We start from the raw sequence: 14,815 nt of genomic DNA, 5'->3' as shown, positions 1-14,815 counted from the left end.
TATAACATAATAATTTTATTACTTACTTCAATTTTGAACGAACTATTTGCATAATCTTCTACAATATCAACAATTCTAAGTTTCATCTTATTCAGTAGTTTCTCTGGAATATCTTCTTTCGGAATATTACTGTCCACTTGAGGTTGAGTTTGACTCTGTGGTGGGAGTTGGTTAAAGGCTGGGGTCATTACTGGTGGCGGCATTGAACCTTGTCTGGTCATTTGAGGCATGTTGCTCATTGGGCCTGGTAATTGTTGTGAACGACCGCTACCCGTATGAAGAGGTGCATGTGACCGAGATGAAGAATTGTCTCTGGATCGATGTTGAGAGCCGCTTCGTGAAGAACGATTCTCTGTAAATAGATGTAGAATCATTTGAAGGAATATATGTAGATTTTAGTTAAAGATTTGTTGAAATTTGTAGGGAAATAAGTGAATTATGCTGTTAAAATTTATTTCATAAAGTTATGATTTATCATATGAAAAGTTAAAAAATGTATAAATTAGCATGAATTTTGTTTAAATGTAGCAAAGTATGGACAACTTGCATAATAAATCTATATATATAAAAGAGGTTCGCTTAAGTTAGAACACTTATAACTCACAAACAGCTGAACCGATTTAGATGAAAATTGGCAGGGAGGTAGTTTAGAGCCAGGAGAAACATATGAAATACTTTTTATCCCGTTTTTCATTCTAATTCATTATATATATATATATATATATATAAATATATAAATATACTAGCTAGCCCGGCCACGCATTGCTGTGGCTCAGTAATCTATTGGTGGCAGAGAGGTAGTTTAGAACCAGGAGAAACATATGAAATACTTTTTATCCCGTTTTTTTATTCTAATTCAGAATTAATTATTTATAAACTATCCATGTAGTTTAATCAATCAATGATACTATCAATGATTTCATCCATGACATTTACTCTACTACCTCATGTTAAATATAGTGAATGAATATTAGTTCTTGATTCTATATATAAGGTAAAGTGAAGTCTAATTAATAATGCCGCGACCAAGACGATCGAATCTTTCCCAACAAAGCCATAATGCAAGAAGAATGCGAAATATTGCAAATGCAAGGACTGAAGAACATTACATACATTTACACTTACATGTACATTTTGTCGAATAACTTATTCCCAGTTATAATTTCCCAGAATTTATTGAAGAATGGTTAGTAATATATGAAGGTACGGGGTTAAAAGTTCCATGACCAAAGTGTCAAAAACCAGTAAAGCTAAAGCATTGTTTGACAACATTATTTGAAAGTAAAGGGAAAAAGATGTATAACCAGCTATAACCTTTATTCTTATGGCTTTGATATTGGGAGATAAACGGTCATCTTTGAAAATCCATAGTAAAAGTATTTTCTTCTGTTGGTACTTTTTTAGCATTAGTTAAAAATGTAATTATTTTGTAAAATACCTTTAAAACTAAAATAAGACATAAACCTGTTTTCCATCTGGCCACTCAAGTTACCCCGCCTATAGGGTAAAAAGGTCTAGATAACATATTTTTGAAAGACAGCAAAAAAAGCACATTTTTACAAGGATGAAGTAGCTGGTAGTTTTACTGAACGTAGTCAAATAAGTTGTTCGTTTGAAATGTGTCATTTGTTGTGACAAAATTGGTTTGATTTTCATAATAAAATTTATATTTGCTCAAACTCAAATTGGACACTTTGTGCCCTTGCCCTGCTTTACATATATACTTTTTATTAAATTTACTTTTATTCAAGATAATTATGTTACTTGAAACTTTTCAAAAAGCAGGTCAAAGCAGATTATCTAATTCATTTTCTATCTCTCCTCGCAGAAATTTGAAAAAAATTTATAAGCTCAGTAGTATTATTTACAATTATACACAAAATCCAGAATCCAAAAAGCTTAAATCGTAATCAATAAGTTGAAATACCAAAAAAAAGACTTGGATTGGATTATACCATGATTTCTGTAGAAAGTGTATAAAGCTTCCAGTTTGATTGCATTGACAAAAGATAGACAAACTAATGGGGTTTATTGTTTTTATAATACCTCACTGTATATAGAATTCAAACAACACATCCTTGTACACTTAAAGTATTAAATATTCATGATTCTCTAGAAATATTTTAAAATATACCTTACTTAGCAAAACAACGTTTGCCGGGTCAGCTAGTATATTTATAAAATTGCAATATATCCAGTTCATCATAAAAGCATAATTCACATACACAATTTATCAGATTATAAAGTATCTTTCACAAACCTTTCAGTTCACTACTTTCATCTATTTTTAAAAATCATCATGTTCTTATATCATACTAAATAAATAATTTCAATTTTACTAAAAAAAAAAACTTACCATCATATTTCTTGTATCTTTCCATGGAAGGTCCTTTAGAATGATATCCAGGATCATTTTTATTTCTGGAGCCTCGTCTGTCGTCTTCAACATTCTCCAATGCCGAATAATAATTAATTTGTGATGGAGTAGACTTCATGTTGCTACCATGGCCCCAATTACCGTACTGAGGTTTACCTAGTGAAATGTCTTCTGTAGCGTGTATCTGAAGTATAAAAAAAAAAATACATACATACACATATACATATATAATAAATATATACGTTATTATTATTATTATTATTATTATTACCGCTGGCATCAAAGATTGTCTAAGTTTGCTCATATCTGGGAATGAGTGACCGCTGCGTGAACCCCTTCCTCCAGCAGTAGACCATCCGTCTTCGTTCATTTGACTTCTCTTCCTGCCATCGTTTGAGCCCATGCTTCCCATATTGCCCCTCCTGTCGTTATCTTTCCTGGGAGTGGGCGTAGAATTCATCAATTGTATTTGCATTTGTTCATTTTCAGCTTCCTTCTGAATTTGATCCATTGTTTTTGGGTTCGTGTCATTGTGTCGGGGTTTCCATTTGTTTAGTCGTAATTCAATTACATCTTGGAGCATAAACCTATTGAAATAAAATGGAATGACTAAACGAAAACATAAACATAAACATAAACTTCTACAGGAAGTTTAAAGAGTAAATACTTCATAAACTAATGCAACAAGGAAAGAATACATGATGTTTAATTTATTGATGGAATAAAAATGAGAAAATAAATAATATTCTATCATTAATTTATCTATTCAACGCTTCAATGCAAACTGAGTGATTGTGTATACAAATTGAAGGGTTAATAGTTAATGACAACGTAAATTCCGTTTACTCATAATAGATAAAAATATAATTCAATTAATACACTTACCTAACTCTACTGCTAATTTTCCCATGTTTTCGATCAACAATTTCTTGCATTTTAAGAAAAGTAGGTTTCAAATCTTGATTTTTGTTAATTTCTAAATCTCGGCCAATTGTCGTCAACAATTTGCACAGGCACTCGAGGCTTTCTTCTTCAATTGACTGCAGTAGCATCCTAAGGCACTGCATCATAATTTTTGTGGTCAACATACCTTGTTTGAATAACTCTCCAATAAATCTAACATTTCCAACAGATTTAACACGAATCTTTCGCTCTTCTTCTTCTAAATTAAACTGTAGTTCCTTCTTCTTCTCAGGGTCTGTACACGCTTCAATTTCTTTCAGTTTAACTTCTCTTGCGGTTTCATCTACTGTATTTTTCTCAAATTCATTTTGACAACGGGATAAGAGCAATTTACGGAAATTGACGTATTCAACAGTTGAAGATTGACCGTTTTGTTGGTCAGCAGGAACTTGGATAAGAGCTAATTCTTTACACATATATGCATAAGCTACAGAAAAACTAGGTTCATCAACAGCCTGAAATTAAATCAACAATTAGTAAATTTGCTAGTCACTTTTTATCATATTTGGAACTTAACACTATTCCTACCGGGACCGGTCAAATGACCGTTTTTGATTTTTCGATTAGTATTTTTCATATCAAACGTAATTGAATCGTCATCAAACTTTATGACTTTTCCTAATATTTTTCAATTTTTATTTTTGGAAAAAAATTGTATACTGTCTTACCTACCGCGACCGGTTATTTGACCGGTAGTATGACAGACGATGATCGGACGGCATTTTTTGTAGTAGTTGTTGTAAGTAAGATTATGATCGAACTTACAAGAAAATGTAAATTCAGAAGAATTTAGAGTGGTAAAAACCGCCTTCTGCAAATTTATATGCATTTTTTCCAATTTTGTATGCTCGCTGCGCTTATGAGGCAAGGAGTATAAATATTGCACTTCTACGGTGTAAAAAGTGGGTTTTCTCATTTTTGCTCAATGTCAAACAGATTTTTACGAAGGAATACAAAGGTTGGTTCAACTCCATTGACAGCAATCAAAATTGTTGTAAAAGATCACGTATTACGATCGACAAACATATATTTTCAATAAAGGTAAAATGTAAATTTATTCAATTTTCGTATCTGTTCAATATACGATGTAAATATAATTATGCCCAGCAAATCGCACAAATGGGGCGTAAAATTTTGGTAACTATCCAAGTATACGTAGCAAACTGAGAATTTCTTTGAAAAGATTTATAACTGATGAAACCGTATTATCAAAATCGCTAGTACGACGTAAAAAATATATAACGTTTTTACCATCTTACAAATAGCTAAACTTTTAGTAAAAAAACTGATGGTAGGTACAATTGAAGCAATATAACTGTTATAAATACTGGCAGATCTAAAAATCAAGGACCTCAACACTCAAATAATATTTACAATTTTGGAAGCTAAGAAAGAAGATTCTAATGTTCACATACATACACATATGTTGAAAAAATTACACTAATACGGGAGTTAATTCAATTGGTATTAGCGTCGGGACTGATGTAGATGTCATTCATTAAATAGTCAGAAATCATTCGATCAGCCAATTCAAAATCAGCAAAAAACGTAAAAAATGCGTGTGCAGAAAATACATTCTAAGAAAAAAGTCGTAAGAGATTGGATACAACAGTATAAAATGTAGATTTCGCATTCTAAAATAAAAGAAATATATTGTATTTGTATTTATAAACTCTTAAACTAGCATTAACTCTTCATTCAATACTGAAAAATACCGATTTTGCATGACCGGTCATTTGACCGGTCGCGGTAGGAATAGCAAACATGAAATGTCGGTAGGAATAGTGTTAAATAAGACTTACCTTTTCAAATACTAAATCCATAACACCTTTAAGTCTTTCTGTAGTGTTAATATCAAGATCCCTAACTTGCCTAACCAAGGTTTCGAATTTTTGTGGCGTAAGCTTGTTGAGGACTCCTCGTACTTTTTTATACAATTCCTAAAAAATCAACTTATTTAGCATACTGAAACAAACAAACAATATAATAATTCACACTTACTTCAGTTTGCCTGCTGTCGTCATTAACATTAACATTTTTCATATGGGATGGTTTCCAAGCATTTTCAGTTTCATGTAATTTAACTTCATCTCTTAATGATAATGAAACATGTATAATTCCTGGTTTACTACTAACTGAACCACCTTTTGAACCACCAGACTTTCCCTGTAAATAATAATTTTAAGAATAAAAAATGTTGCAATATGAGCGGAATTTAAAAGTATGTTTATTACCACTCTTTGGGATTGTGACTTTGCAAATCCAGGGAACAGAGCATCATGCTGCCTATTCAGACTTGGGAAATTTCTTGGAGGGTCTCTACTCAATTGCTGTAAAAAATACATAAAACTTTTAAAAAATATTATATGATATTTGAATTATTAAATTCCCGTAGGGTAAGTTATAGTAATCTTGAAAAAATCGAAAACGAAAATCTTTATAAAAAATTACAAATTTATAAAGAATAAATATTGTTTTTCATTGATATAAATCAGAAAAATTAACAAAAAAGCAACGATTTTTTTATTGTTCTTGATTTTTTTTTATATAATATATATAATATGTAATATTTTTATTATAAGCAAGTTCAACACATGCAAAAGACGGTAAGAAAAAGAAAAAATCAAAACTATAAATATTTACTACCAATAATCGTTAATATATAAGACACCAAAAACTCATTTATCCCATATAAATGCATGTAGAATGAATGGTGGTCCAGCCAGACCTTTCCGACCGTTCGAAGGTGAAAAAATATCCGACCGACGGAGGGTTAAAGAAAATTTTACAATTTTTTCTCGTAACTAAAACACATGATGTTTGGTTGGGAGGGGGGGTTTAATTTTGAATATCACACGTATCAGGTGGAGGGGGGGTCCAAAATTTCTTAAAAAATCGATCACGTGATTAATGGACGCTCCATATGCAGCGCGATTGCTTAAAAAAATGTTCAAAATTAAAAAAACAAAATATAAAAAAGCAATTTTTTCAAAAAAAAGTCAAGTATTTTCAAAAATTTCAAAATTACTCAAAAATCTAGTTTTTTCAAAGATTTGCAAAGTTTTTTTTAATAATTAAATTTTTGGTACTTGAAGCTCAAGCATTTTGCCTTAAGGCACGATGCCATGCACCACTAGTTTAATTCTTACTAAGGTAGTAAATTGCAAAATGACTAATAATATTTACCCTATTTGCACCTTCTTTCAAAACTACATCCATGTCAGGAAGGTTAGGTTTAACTTTTGATTTGGGATCGCTCTGAAGAGCGACCAAGAAGTCCCTCCCATAAACCTTCTTTCCAGTTTGGTTCGTAGGGCTCCATTGATCTGCATGTTCAAAACAACTTATTTCAGAAAAAACGGGACATACAAAATTGTTCTGACATACAAAATTCATATTATATCTCAGTAGATTGTGGTATATAATAATAAAAATCTTTCGTAGAAATGCATTTTGTTTAAATTGTCAAAGGATCGTTTAATGTATAATCATATGAAAGATAAATATTCTTTTGTTTGAATTATCTAATTTTAATAATTGTAATAACTTATTACAACTGTACCTTCTTGATAAATGTATTTTAAAGTAACTTTTCCATCACCAATAGTTTCTGACTGTGATTCTTCCATTTTAGCTTTATTTTCTTCATTTTTCGCCCGGACTAACTTCTCTTCTTCAGTTAAATTTAACAAATCCAGGCTTTCCTGCAAACATAGTAAAAAATTATTAAAATGTAAATATTAGATAAAATTGACTTGAAATTTTGAGTATTTTTATAAGTTGTCAAATTTGGATTACTTGATAATTATAAAACAAGTGTTTTGATTCAATAAAACCACGAACCTTTGGAGATTCCTTCTTGGTGAATTTGGGCATAACATCTGAGCCTTTGACAATAGATGTGACATCCACCTTTTTGGTGCCTTCGAGTGTCTTTGGTAAAACATTTTTAGAAGCGAGTGGTGCAGGTTTGTTCATATTATTAGATATCATTGAGGCAAATGAATTATCTTTATTATCAGGCACCAATTTGTTTGCTTCGCTCGCCGGAGGCGTGTTGCAATTAAGAGTTGCATCCTCCTTTGCTGGAATTTCACTGCTCTCTATATTATTTGAAACAGGAACTATGTTTGCAGCAGGATTCGTCGTGGGTTGCATTTGTGGTTGCGGAGGAGGCATCGAGGATGGTGGTGCAGTTGCAGGAACTGCAGGCGGAGTCGCAGGAGAATTGAAAGCGTCCATGTCCGATGCATTTGCTTGCTTTTCTGCACCTTTCCTATTTATTTCTTTATTTCTTTGTGTCTTATTATTAGGTTTAGGTGGCTGAGGCATCGGAACTGAAATGTTCGCATTAAGAACCGCTCCTGCATTTGACTGCTGCTGTTTTTGCTGGTAAAGTGGCCTTGGAGCTTGGGGTACATCCTTGTTAGAGTTTTGTTGTTGGTTGATAGCTGATGTAGCCTGTTGCTTTCCAGGCTGGTTTTCTTTCCTCGAAGATTTGGCTAGAATTAAATGCATGAAAATAAATTACGGGGTTATAAAAAGTCACTTGTAAAAAATTAAAATCTGTCATGAATTTATGTCATCAAATAAAATACAATATTTAGACAGATTGAACATTTCAAATAAATTATATATACAAAAAGTATAAATTATAAGGAAAAAAACAGAAATAACATAACTCGCCGTAATAAATACATTAAGGGGGTATTCTAGTTTAGAAGCATGAATTTTATGTAATTTTTTTTTTTTGAAAGACCGTAAAAAAGGTGAAAAATATTTTTACTATACATTTGTTTTCTATGCTATCCATGTTTTAACACAGAAAAAAATTAAAAGCAGTTAAAACCAAAAAAGAGAATAAATGCAAAATTAAGTTAAAAGAATATTATAAAAAAAATTAGACCAAAGTGTTAACGTAGAAATGAATATACGTATGATTGAATTATAGAATAAATGATATAAAATATTTTAATGACCATATTATATACATTAGGGTGGTCCTTAATATGGACATTTTCGATTTTTTTTTTGCTCCCAGGGGCTTAAATGCTTCTAAATTGATAAAAAAAAATCTAAAAGTTTTAGCTCTTATTCGAAAAAACTTCGAAAATTTTAAAAATGTTTATTAGGTATAATTTAGCAAATGAATTGAAGTGACAATTTGTGCCATGTGTTATCGAAAATTCGACGCTCTACAAAACAGATTTTTTATAATTTCTTTTGTCGACATTGGAATAACACTCATTCATTTGTTCGCTAAGTTATATCTAAAAGCATTTTTAAAATTTTTGAAAATTTTCCCATGCTATTTCCATACAAAACTTTGATTGAATGGCTCACTATCTAAAAGACAATACTAAAAGCTAAAACCTATAGAGGATTTTTTTATCAATTTGAAAGCATTTAAGCCAGTGGGAGCAAGGAAATTCAAAAATGCCCATATTAAGGACCACCCTAATATACATATATATAATATGTAAAATATATACTATGTACGATCTCTCATGCCAGGTACTTCTGTCTGTCTTAGATGCATAAAATTTATATTAAAAATAAAAAATAAAGTTTTAATTCTAGCAGGTGATAAAGTTTGGGGTCTCCAAATAATCCGATGAAGAAGAATATAATTAATCTAGAATAATATTGCATTCTTAGGAACCTCGGGAAAGTTAAAAAAAAAATAATCGAGTGTTTGAAAAAAAAATTTATTAATATTCGCCTTTTTAAAATAGTCGAATTTAAAATTTAAAAATTTTCTTATACAAATTGTTTAAATATTGAATTTTAAAAATATAAATAAATCTATTTCTTCATCCTTCTAAACTAGAATACCACCTCGTAAAAATAATAAAATAGCTTATACACAATAAATAATAAAATAAATTATTGCAAACCTCCATGCCCGTTCATAACAACGGTCCAACCGTCTGTGTCATTCATATTGAATCAATATTTACAAAATATTCTAACAAAATCTATTCCCTTTGTGCGTTAATCATTATCACAAAATTATCACATATCACTTAGTTCTCGAATTAAAAAAATGTTTCATTTCATACACATATATAACAATAAAAATAGTTCAACAGGACGTTTCGGGCACAACCTAAACATGAAATTAAACTCACAATATGAATTGAATACTAAAATACTGAATCACACGCAAAGAAGATGCACTGTTTAAGTTTAGAGAAAATAGTACGGAGAAACAGATCGTCCAAAATTAGACACCAATGCGAAAATTGCAAATCACACGGAGACGGAGCGAGAAAAGCATTTGGCTCGCTCCTACATAGAATAGGATTGAAAAATGAAAAGTTTTATTATATTTTTATAATATTATATTTTTCGACTGGCAAAATACAGAGTTTTTCATGTGAATACCGCAGAATTCAAAATTTCATCAAGTTTTAAATTTTATATATGAGACTTTCAGTTTAACAAATGTTAAGATGTCAAGGACTCATATATATTTGAACTATATAAATGGTATCAATGGTATATTTTATCATTATCAAATTCAAGTTATATATTGTAATATATGCATCGTATACATGGTTTCCAACCTGTGGGGCGTGCCCAGACTGTTTCCAAAATGCTATTTGCAAAAAAACGATAATATTGAAAACAAATATTTTTTTTTATAATATTGCATATTTATATAGAGCCTAATAAACTATAATATCAGTTGAGTATTTATAAAATCAGATAGCTTGAGAAACACAAAATTTAAGGGGTGCCCAACCATGTTTTTTTTTTAGTGTCTCCCGACTCCTTAGCTTACAGTCTGTAGAAATATATAACAATATAATAGATTATTTAAAACTATGTAAAGTAGATATATAAAGTAGAAACATGTTTTGTTAATATTAACTCTAGAAATTATTATGTGTAATTATGTGATTATGGCAATAAGGATGTACCAGATGCCAAGATAATAAATTAATAAAAAAAAAAACATGTTTTTTATTGAAAAGGTTGTAAACCACTGGTATATATAATTAATATCTTCGTTTAGAGCTCTTCTGCTCAAAAATATTATCAAAATCTTAGTAGAAATTAGCAAAACAAACTGGTCTTTCTAATGATGTTATATTGTTACATATCAAATTAATATATTATCGAGTAAATAAAGAATATATGTAAAGTATATATGCTGTCTGTGTTTAGAGGTCTTTTTTTCAGCTCCATAATATTTGTAAATTCCTGGTAAAAATAATGAAAATTTAACTTCCCGAAGGAGAAGTTTATGTTTTCATCAAAAAATCCGATTCGCTAATTTTATGTTTTCTCGACATTTCAAGCCATTCTGAATCGAATGAGACTAAATTTGGAAAAAGTATGTGTGTGCGTATGTGAACAGATTTTTTGCCGCAAATCGACGTTTTCTCAAAAACGGCTGGACCGATTATAGAAATTTAAATGTCATTTGATGTATCTCAATGAGGACTATCGTTTCAGTTTTGTGGAACGATCTGCCTAGCCGTTTCTTTGCGATTTGAAAGAAAGTGTTAAACTTTTCGCCCACATTTAAGCTCATACTACCGAATCGATTTTAATTTTAATCGATTGTTCGAAATATATTAATTGGGAAGATACTGATTACTTTTAGGTGAAAATCTACCGAGCCGTTTTCTTGTAATCAACTGTTGAAAAAAAATTAAGCCAATTTTTATGGAACTATTTTTGACGATATATATCATGGTCTTATAGAACTTACTGAAATATTAATGCCTTACGACAAGTATTTTAATTTTAAACATTCATCAAAGTTTGAGAAATTGAGTAGTTTTTTTGACGTTTGTTAAAATTAGACAATTTATACTTGGTATAACGATAGAGTACTTGGTCTTAATAAACATACTAAACCAATAAAGTCCTATGGAAACTAGTTCAATTATAAAAATTATTGATTTTTGAAAATTTGCTTTTAGAGAATACTCTAAGTTAACGAGTTTGTTCGTTTTCAATTAAGTGTTATAAATCCACTCGAAATACTTTTAATCACTCATAAATTAATTTTTTTTATTGCTTAAGTCGATTATTTATACATATCGGGAAGTTCAAGTAACTTGCCTCAAGGCAAAATACCAATACCAACTAGTTTAAAATTGCATAAAACATTTTTTTTAACTAAAAAAGAAGATATATTGGAAAAGCAGAAGAGACTGAAGAATCTAACTGAATTTTAATTGGTTTTCATAAGTGTATTGGTTTATTTTATTTTTTTTATTCATCTTACAACGATTTTGGATAAAAAATATCGATTGAAAAATATTTTATCAATATCGAAATTAAATTATGTTCGCTGATAATAACCATCCATTAGTCATGTTTATTGGCCTGAAGAATATACTATGTTGATGTATGTATCGTCAAACATAAGCATAAATCTGACCTTTAGCAAGATAAATCACAAATTTAGAATGCCGAATACAAATAAAACGAGAGATTAACAGCTTTTCAATTCGAAGTACATATTTTATAATGTCGAGTTAAAAATATCAAAGACTCGACAAATTGAATGATAAGGTATAAATTTTATATAATTTTTGAAAGGCGAACAATATTTTTACTGTCAAGTATTGTATAAGTTATTGATCATTGTTTTAAGAACTTTACAATGAAAAATATGTAAATTAAAAACAATCAAAAGGTATGTTAATTCTAGCAGGTAAGTGAATGGTCTCAAAAAATTGGCAGTAAATAATAATAACAGAAAATTATTAATCTAGAACAATGTCGCATCTGTATGAACTACGGGCAAATAAAAAAGAATCACAAAATGGCGACTCTGATTTTGTTTGTTTTACAATTTTTTAAGATAGCAAATATTGAAATTTGGGGGTGAGAGTAGTCCATACTGAATGAAAAGAAAGAAAGAAGATCCTGTAAAAATTTCAAGTAAATCGTTGCAGTAGAAGCTGAGAAATCGTGGGCAAACAAAAAAGAATAACAAAATGGCGACTAATTTTTTTTATGTTTTCGATTTTTTTTAAATAGTAATTATTTAAATTTCGGGATGAGTGTAGTTTCTACTGAATGAAAAGAAAGAAGAAAGAAGACTCTGTAAAAATTTCAAGTAAATCGTTGCAGTAGAAGCAGAGAAATCGTGGGCAAAGAACGGGCAAACAAAAAAGAATAACAAAATGGCGACTAATTTTTTATGTTTTCGATTTTTTTAAAAAAAATAGTAAATATTGGAATTTGGAGACGAGAGTAGTTTCTACTGAATGAAAAAGAAAGAAAGAAGACTCTGTAAAGATTTCAAGTAAATCGTTGCAGTAGAAGCTGAGAAATCGTGGGTATCGTATCGAAAAAGACGGTTTGAAGAAAAACGAATATGATCTGGTGCTAAAGTCCAAACAAAAGAGTTCAGAGACTCATTATTATTTTGAGTTTCTGAAGTCAAAAAGTCCTCTGATGACAAATTCTTGTAAATTGGTTTAATAACTTCCAAAACTTTTTGAAAAATCATTTTGTACATATTCTTGAGCGGGTAAACTTTAAAATCTAGAAAAAAAAAATATTTCTCAAAACTCCTAAATTACAATACCACCTTAAAGCTTATCGAATCACAAGTAACTAACAAATTTGCTAATGATACTCTGCAATCAGTATTTGCAATAGCTATCTATTACTGACAAATACATAGTTTTACTATGTATTTATCCAGACGCAAGTGATAAATTCCAATCCGTAAAACTTATATTAGACGAAACTCATTGAAGCCGTCCGTCCGTTCTGGTCGTATTGCCACGAATTCCATACGTGCCATTAAAGAAATCTGTTACCAATGATATATGCAATATGACGTCATAGCCGATAAAAAAAATTCATTTGTAATTCATCGTTATGTGAACAAGTCAAATTAAAAAAATCTTAGAATAAAATGAAATTTAATTGTCGTAAAAATCTAATTGTTACGTTAAGATGTGACATAGGATTGAGAAGGTATTCTAGTGTAGAAATTCCAAAAAAAAAGTTGTTTCATATTTTCCAATTTATTTGTTTCGTTTTATATTCAATTTATTTATTGTATTTTTTGTATCTGTTCGCGCCAATCAAAGCATGCGATTTATATCGATATATAACAAAAATCATCAAATAAATAATCAACCATAATCAAATCAATCAATACGTAATCAAAAACATATTAAAATTATTGTAAATACTATTATAACTTATAAAATAAATATATACAATTATCAATAAAGTATTTTACAATTGGTCCTTCAAAAAGTAAAGCAATCAATCATAACAACCATTTAAAAAACAGTATCTATCAATTTTGTAAATAAGATAATTAAAGTCTTGATTAACAAAGATAAATTATAACAAAAATGTACACGTATATTTTTTCCAATTTTAACAGGTTACACCGGTGTGACCATGATAATACTCTTCAGTGTCCTTCCATTTGCAAAACTTTGAACCAGTTTTTCTCAAATATGTCATTTTCATTACGATGCCCACGATTTCTCTACTTTTACTGGACCGAGAAATTTACTTGAAATTTTCAGAGAATTTTCTTTATAGACTTTTCTTTGACATATACTAGTCTCATCTCTAAATTTGAATTTTTACTATTTTCAGAAGAAAAAAAATCGAGAAAAGTGGTGAGAAAAAAATCAAAAAAAGTGGTGAGAAATTGATACTTTTTTTTCAAACAGTCACCATTTTGTCAAAATCAAAAAAAATAATAACAATTCTAGTATATACCATAGCGACATTATTCGAGATTAATAACCTTTTTTTATTTTGGATTACTAAAAGGCTTTGAACCGTGGTCACGTATCAACTTTTTTTTAGACCTCCCTCTTCAACCACTGCTAAGTTTTAAAATTAACCACGTTTTTTGTCCCAATTGTTTTCTGTACTATTGTAACTTTTTTTTTAACTTTAATGAAAGTACAGGAAAAAGTACAAAAAAGCAATAATTTTAAAAACTAGCAGTTGTTGAAGTGGGGTGTCACAAAAAATGGCAGGTAACCTTGTACACGATTGCAACCCCTTTGAAATGAATAAAAAAAAAAATTAGTCTACAATCGTCGCAATGGTATATAATAAATTTAACTTGAATTTTTTTTTGTTGAAAAAAAAAACATTTTGTCAATTTGAGTTTCTTTTTTTTTTTAAATAGTAAAATTTGAAATTTGGGTATGAGGCTAGTATGTGCGAGAGAGAAGTCTATTAAGACGATTCTCCGAAGATTCAGATTTTTCATCTGAATTTATTTAAAAAAATCGAAGCATTTTCAAAAAAAAAATCAAAAATTTTTACATTTTTTTCTCGTAACTTAAAATTCACGTGATGTTTGGTGGGGTAATTAGGAATATCACCACGTATCACCAAAGGGGAGAAGGGGTCCAAATATCCTTAAAAAATCGATCATGTGATTACTACTTTTTTGAGTTTCATTTTTTTTTTAAATAGTAAATACTGATATTTGGGGATGAAGCTAGTATATGC

General features: G+C 29.7%; 1 protein-coding gene across 2 annotated transcripts in view; it reads right to left on the bottom strand.

The window, feature by feature from the left end:
• The window catches only part of LOC113368118 (eukaryotic translation initiation factor 4 gamma 3-like), a 41,444-nt gene that overhangs the window by 6,084 nt on the left and 20,545 nt on the right, over positions 1-14,815 (bottom strand). The window contains exons 10-19 of one of the 2 annotated variants that reach the window (XM_026609679.1): positions 7,184-7,842; positions 6,903-7,044; positions 6,527-6,666; positions 5,575-5,670; positions 5,342-5,506; positions 5,143-5,280; positions 3,263-3,795; positions 2,649-2,964; positions 2,357-2,561; positions 27-352 (exon numbers count right to left, since the gene is read on the bottom strand). In XM_026609679.1, the coding sequence (XP_026465464.1) occupies positions 27-352; positions 2,357-2,561; positions 2,649-2,964; positions 3,263-3,795; positions 5,143-5,280; positions 5,342-5,506; positions 5,575-5,670; positions 6,527-6,666; positions 6,903-7,044; positions 7,184-7,842 (2,720 nt within the window). The remainder of the gene's footprint in view (positions 1-26; positions 353-2,356; positions 2,562-2,648; positions 2,965-3,262; positions 3,796-5,142; positions 5,281-5,341; positions 5,507-5,574; positions 5,671-6,526; positions 6,667-6,902; positions 7,045-7,183; positions 7,843-14,815) is intronic. The other variant, XM_026609680.1, reaches the window with a different exon arrangement.

The sequence above is a fragment of the Ctenocephalides felis genome, unplaced genomic scaffold (genome assembly GCF_003426905.1).
Source record: "Ctenocephalides felis isolate EL2017-DRISC unplaced genomic scaffold, ASM342690v1 CF-g0.4_SCAFFOLD_01170, whole genome shotgun sequence".
Lineage (NCBI taxonomy): Eukaryota > Metazoa > Arthropoda > Insecta > Siphonaptera > Pulicidae > Ctenocephalides > Ctenocephalides felis.
The sequence above is the reverse complement of the archived record's forward strand: the minus strand, read 5'-3'. Positions and strand labels throughout refer to the sequence as shown.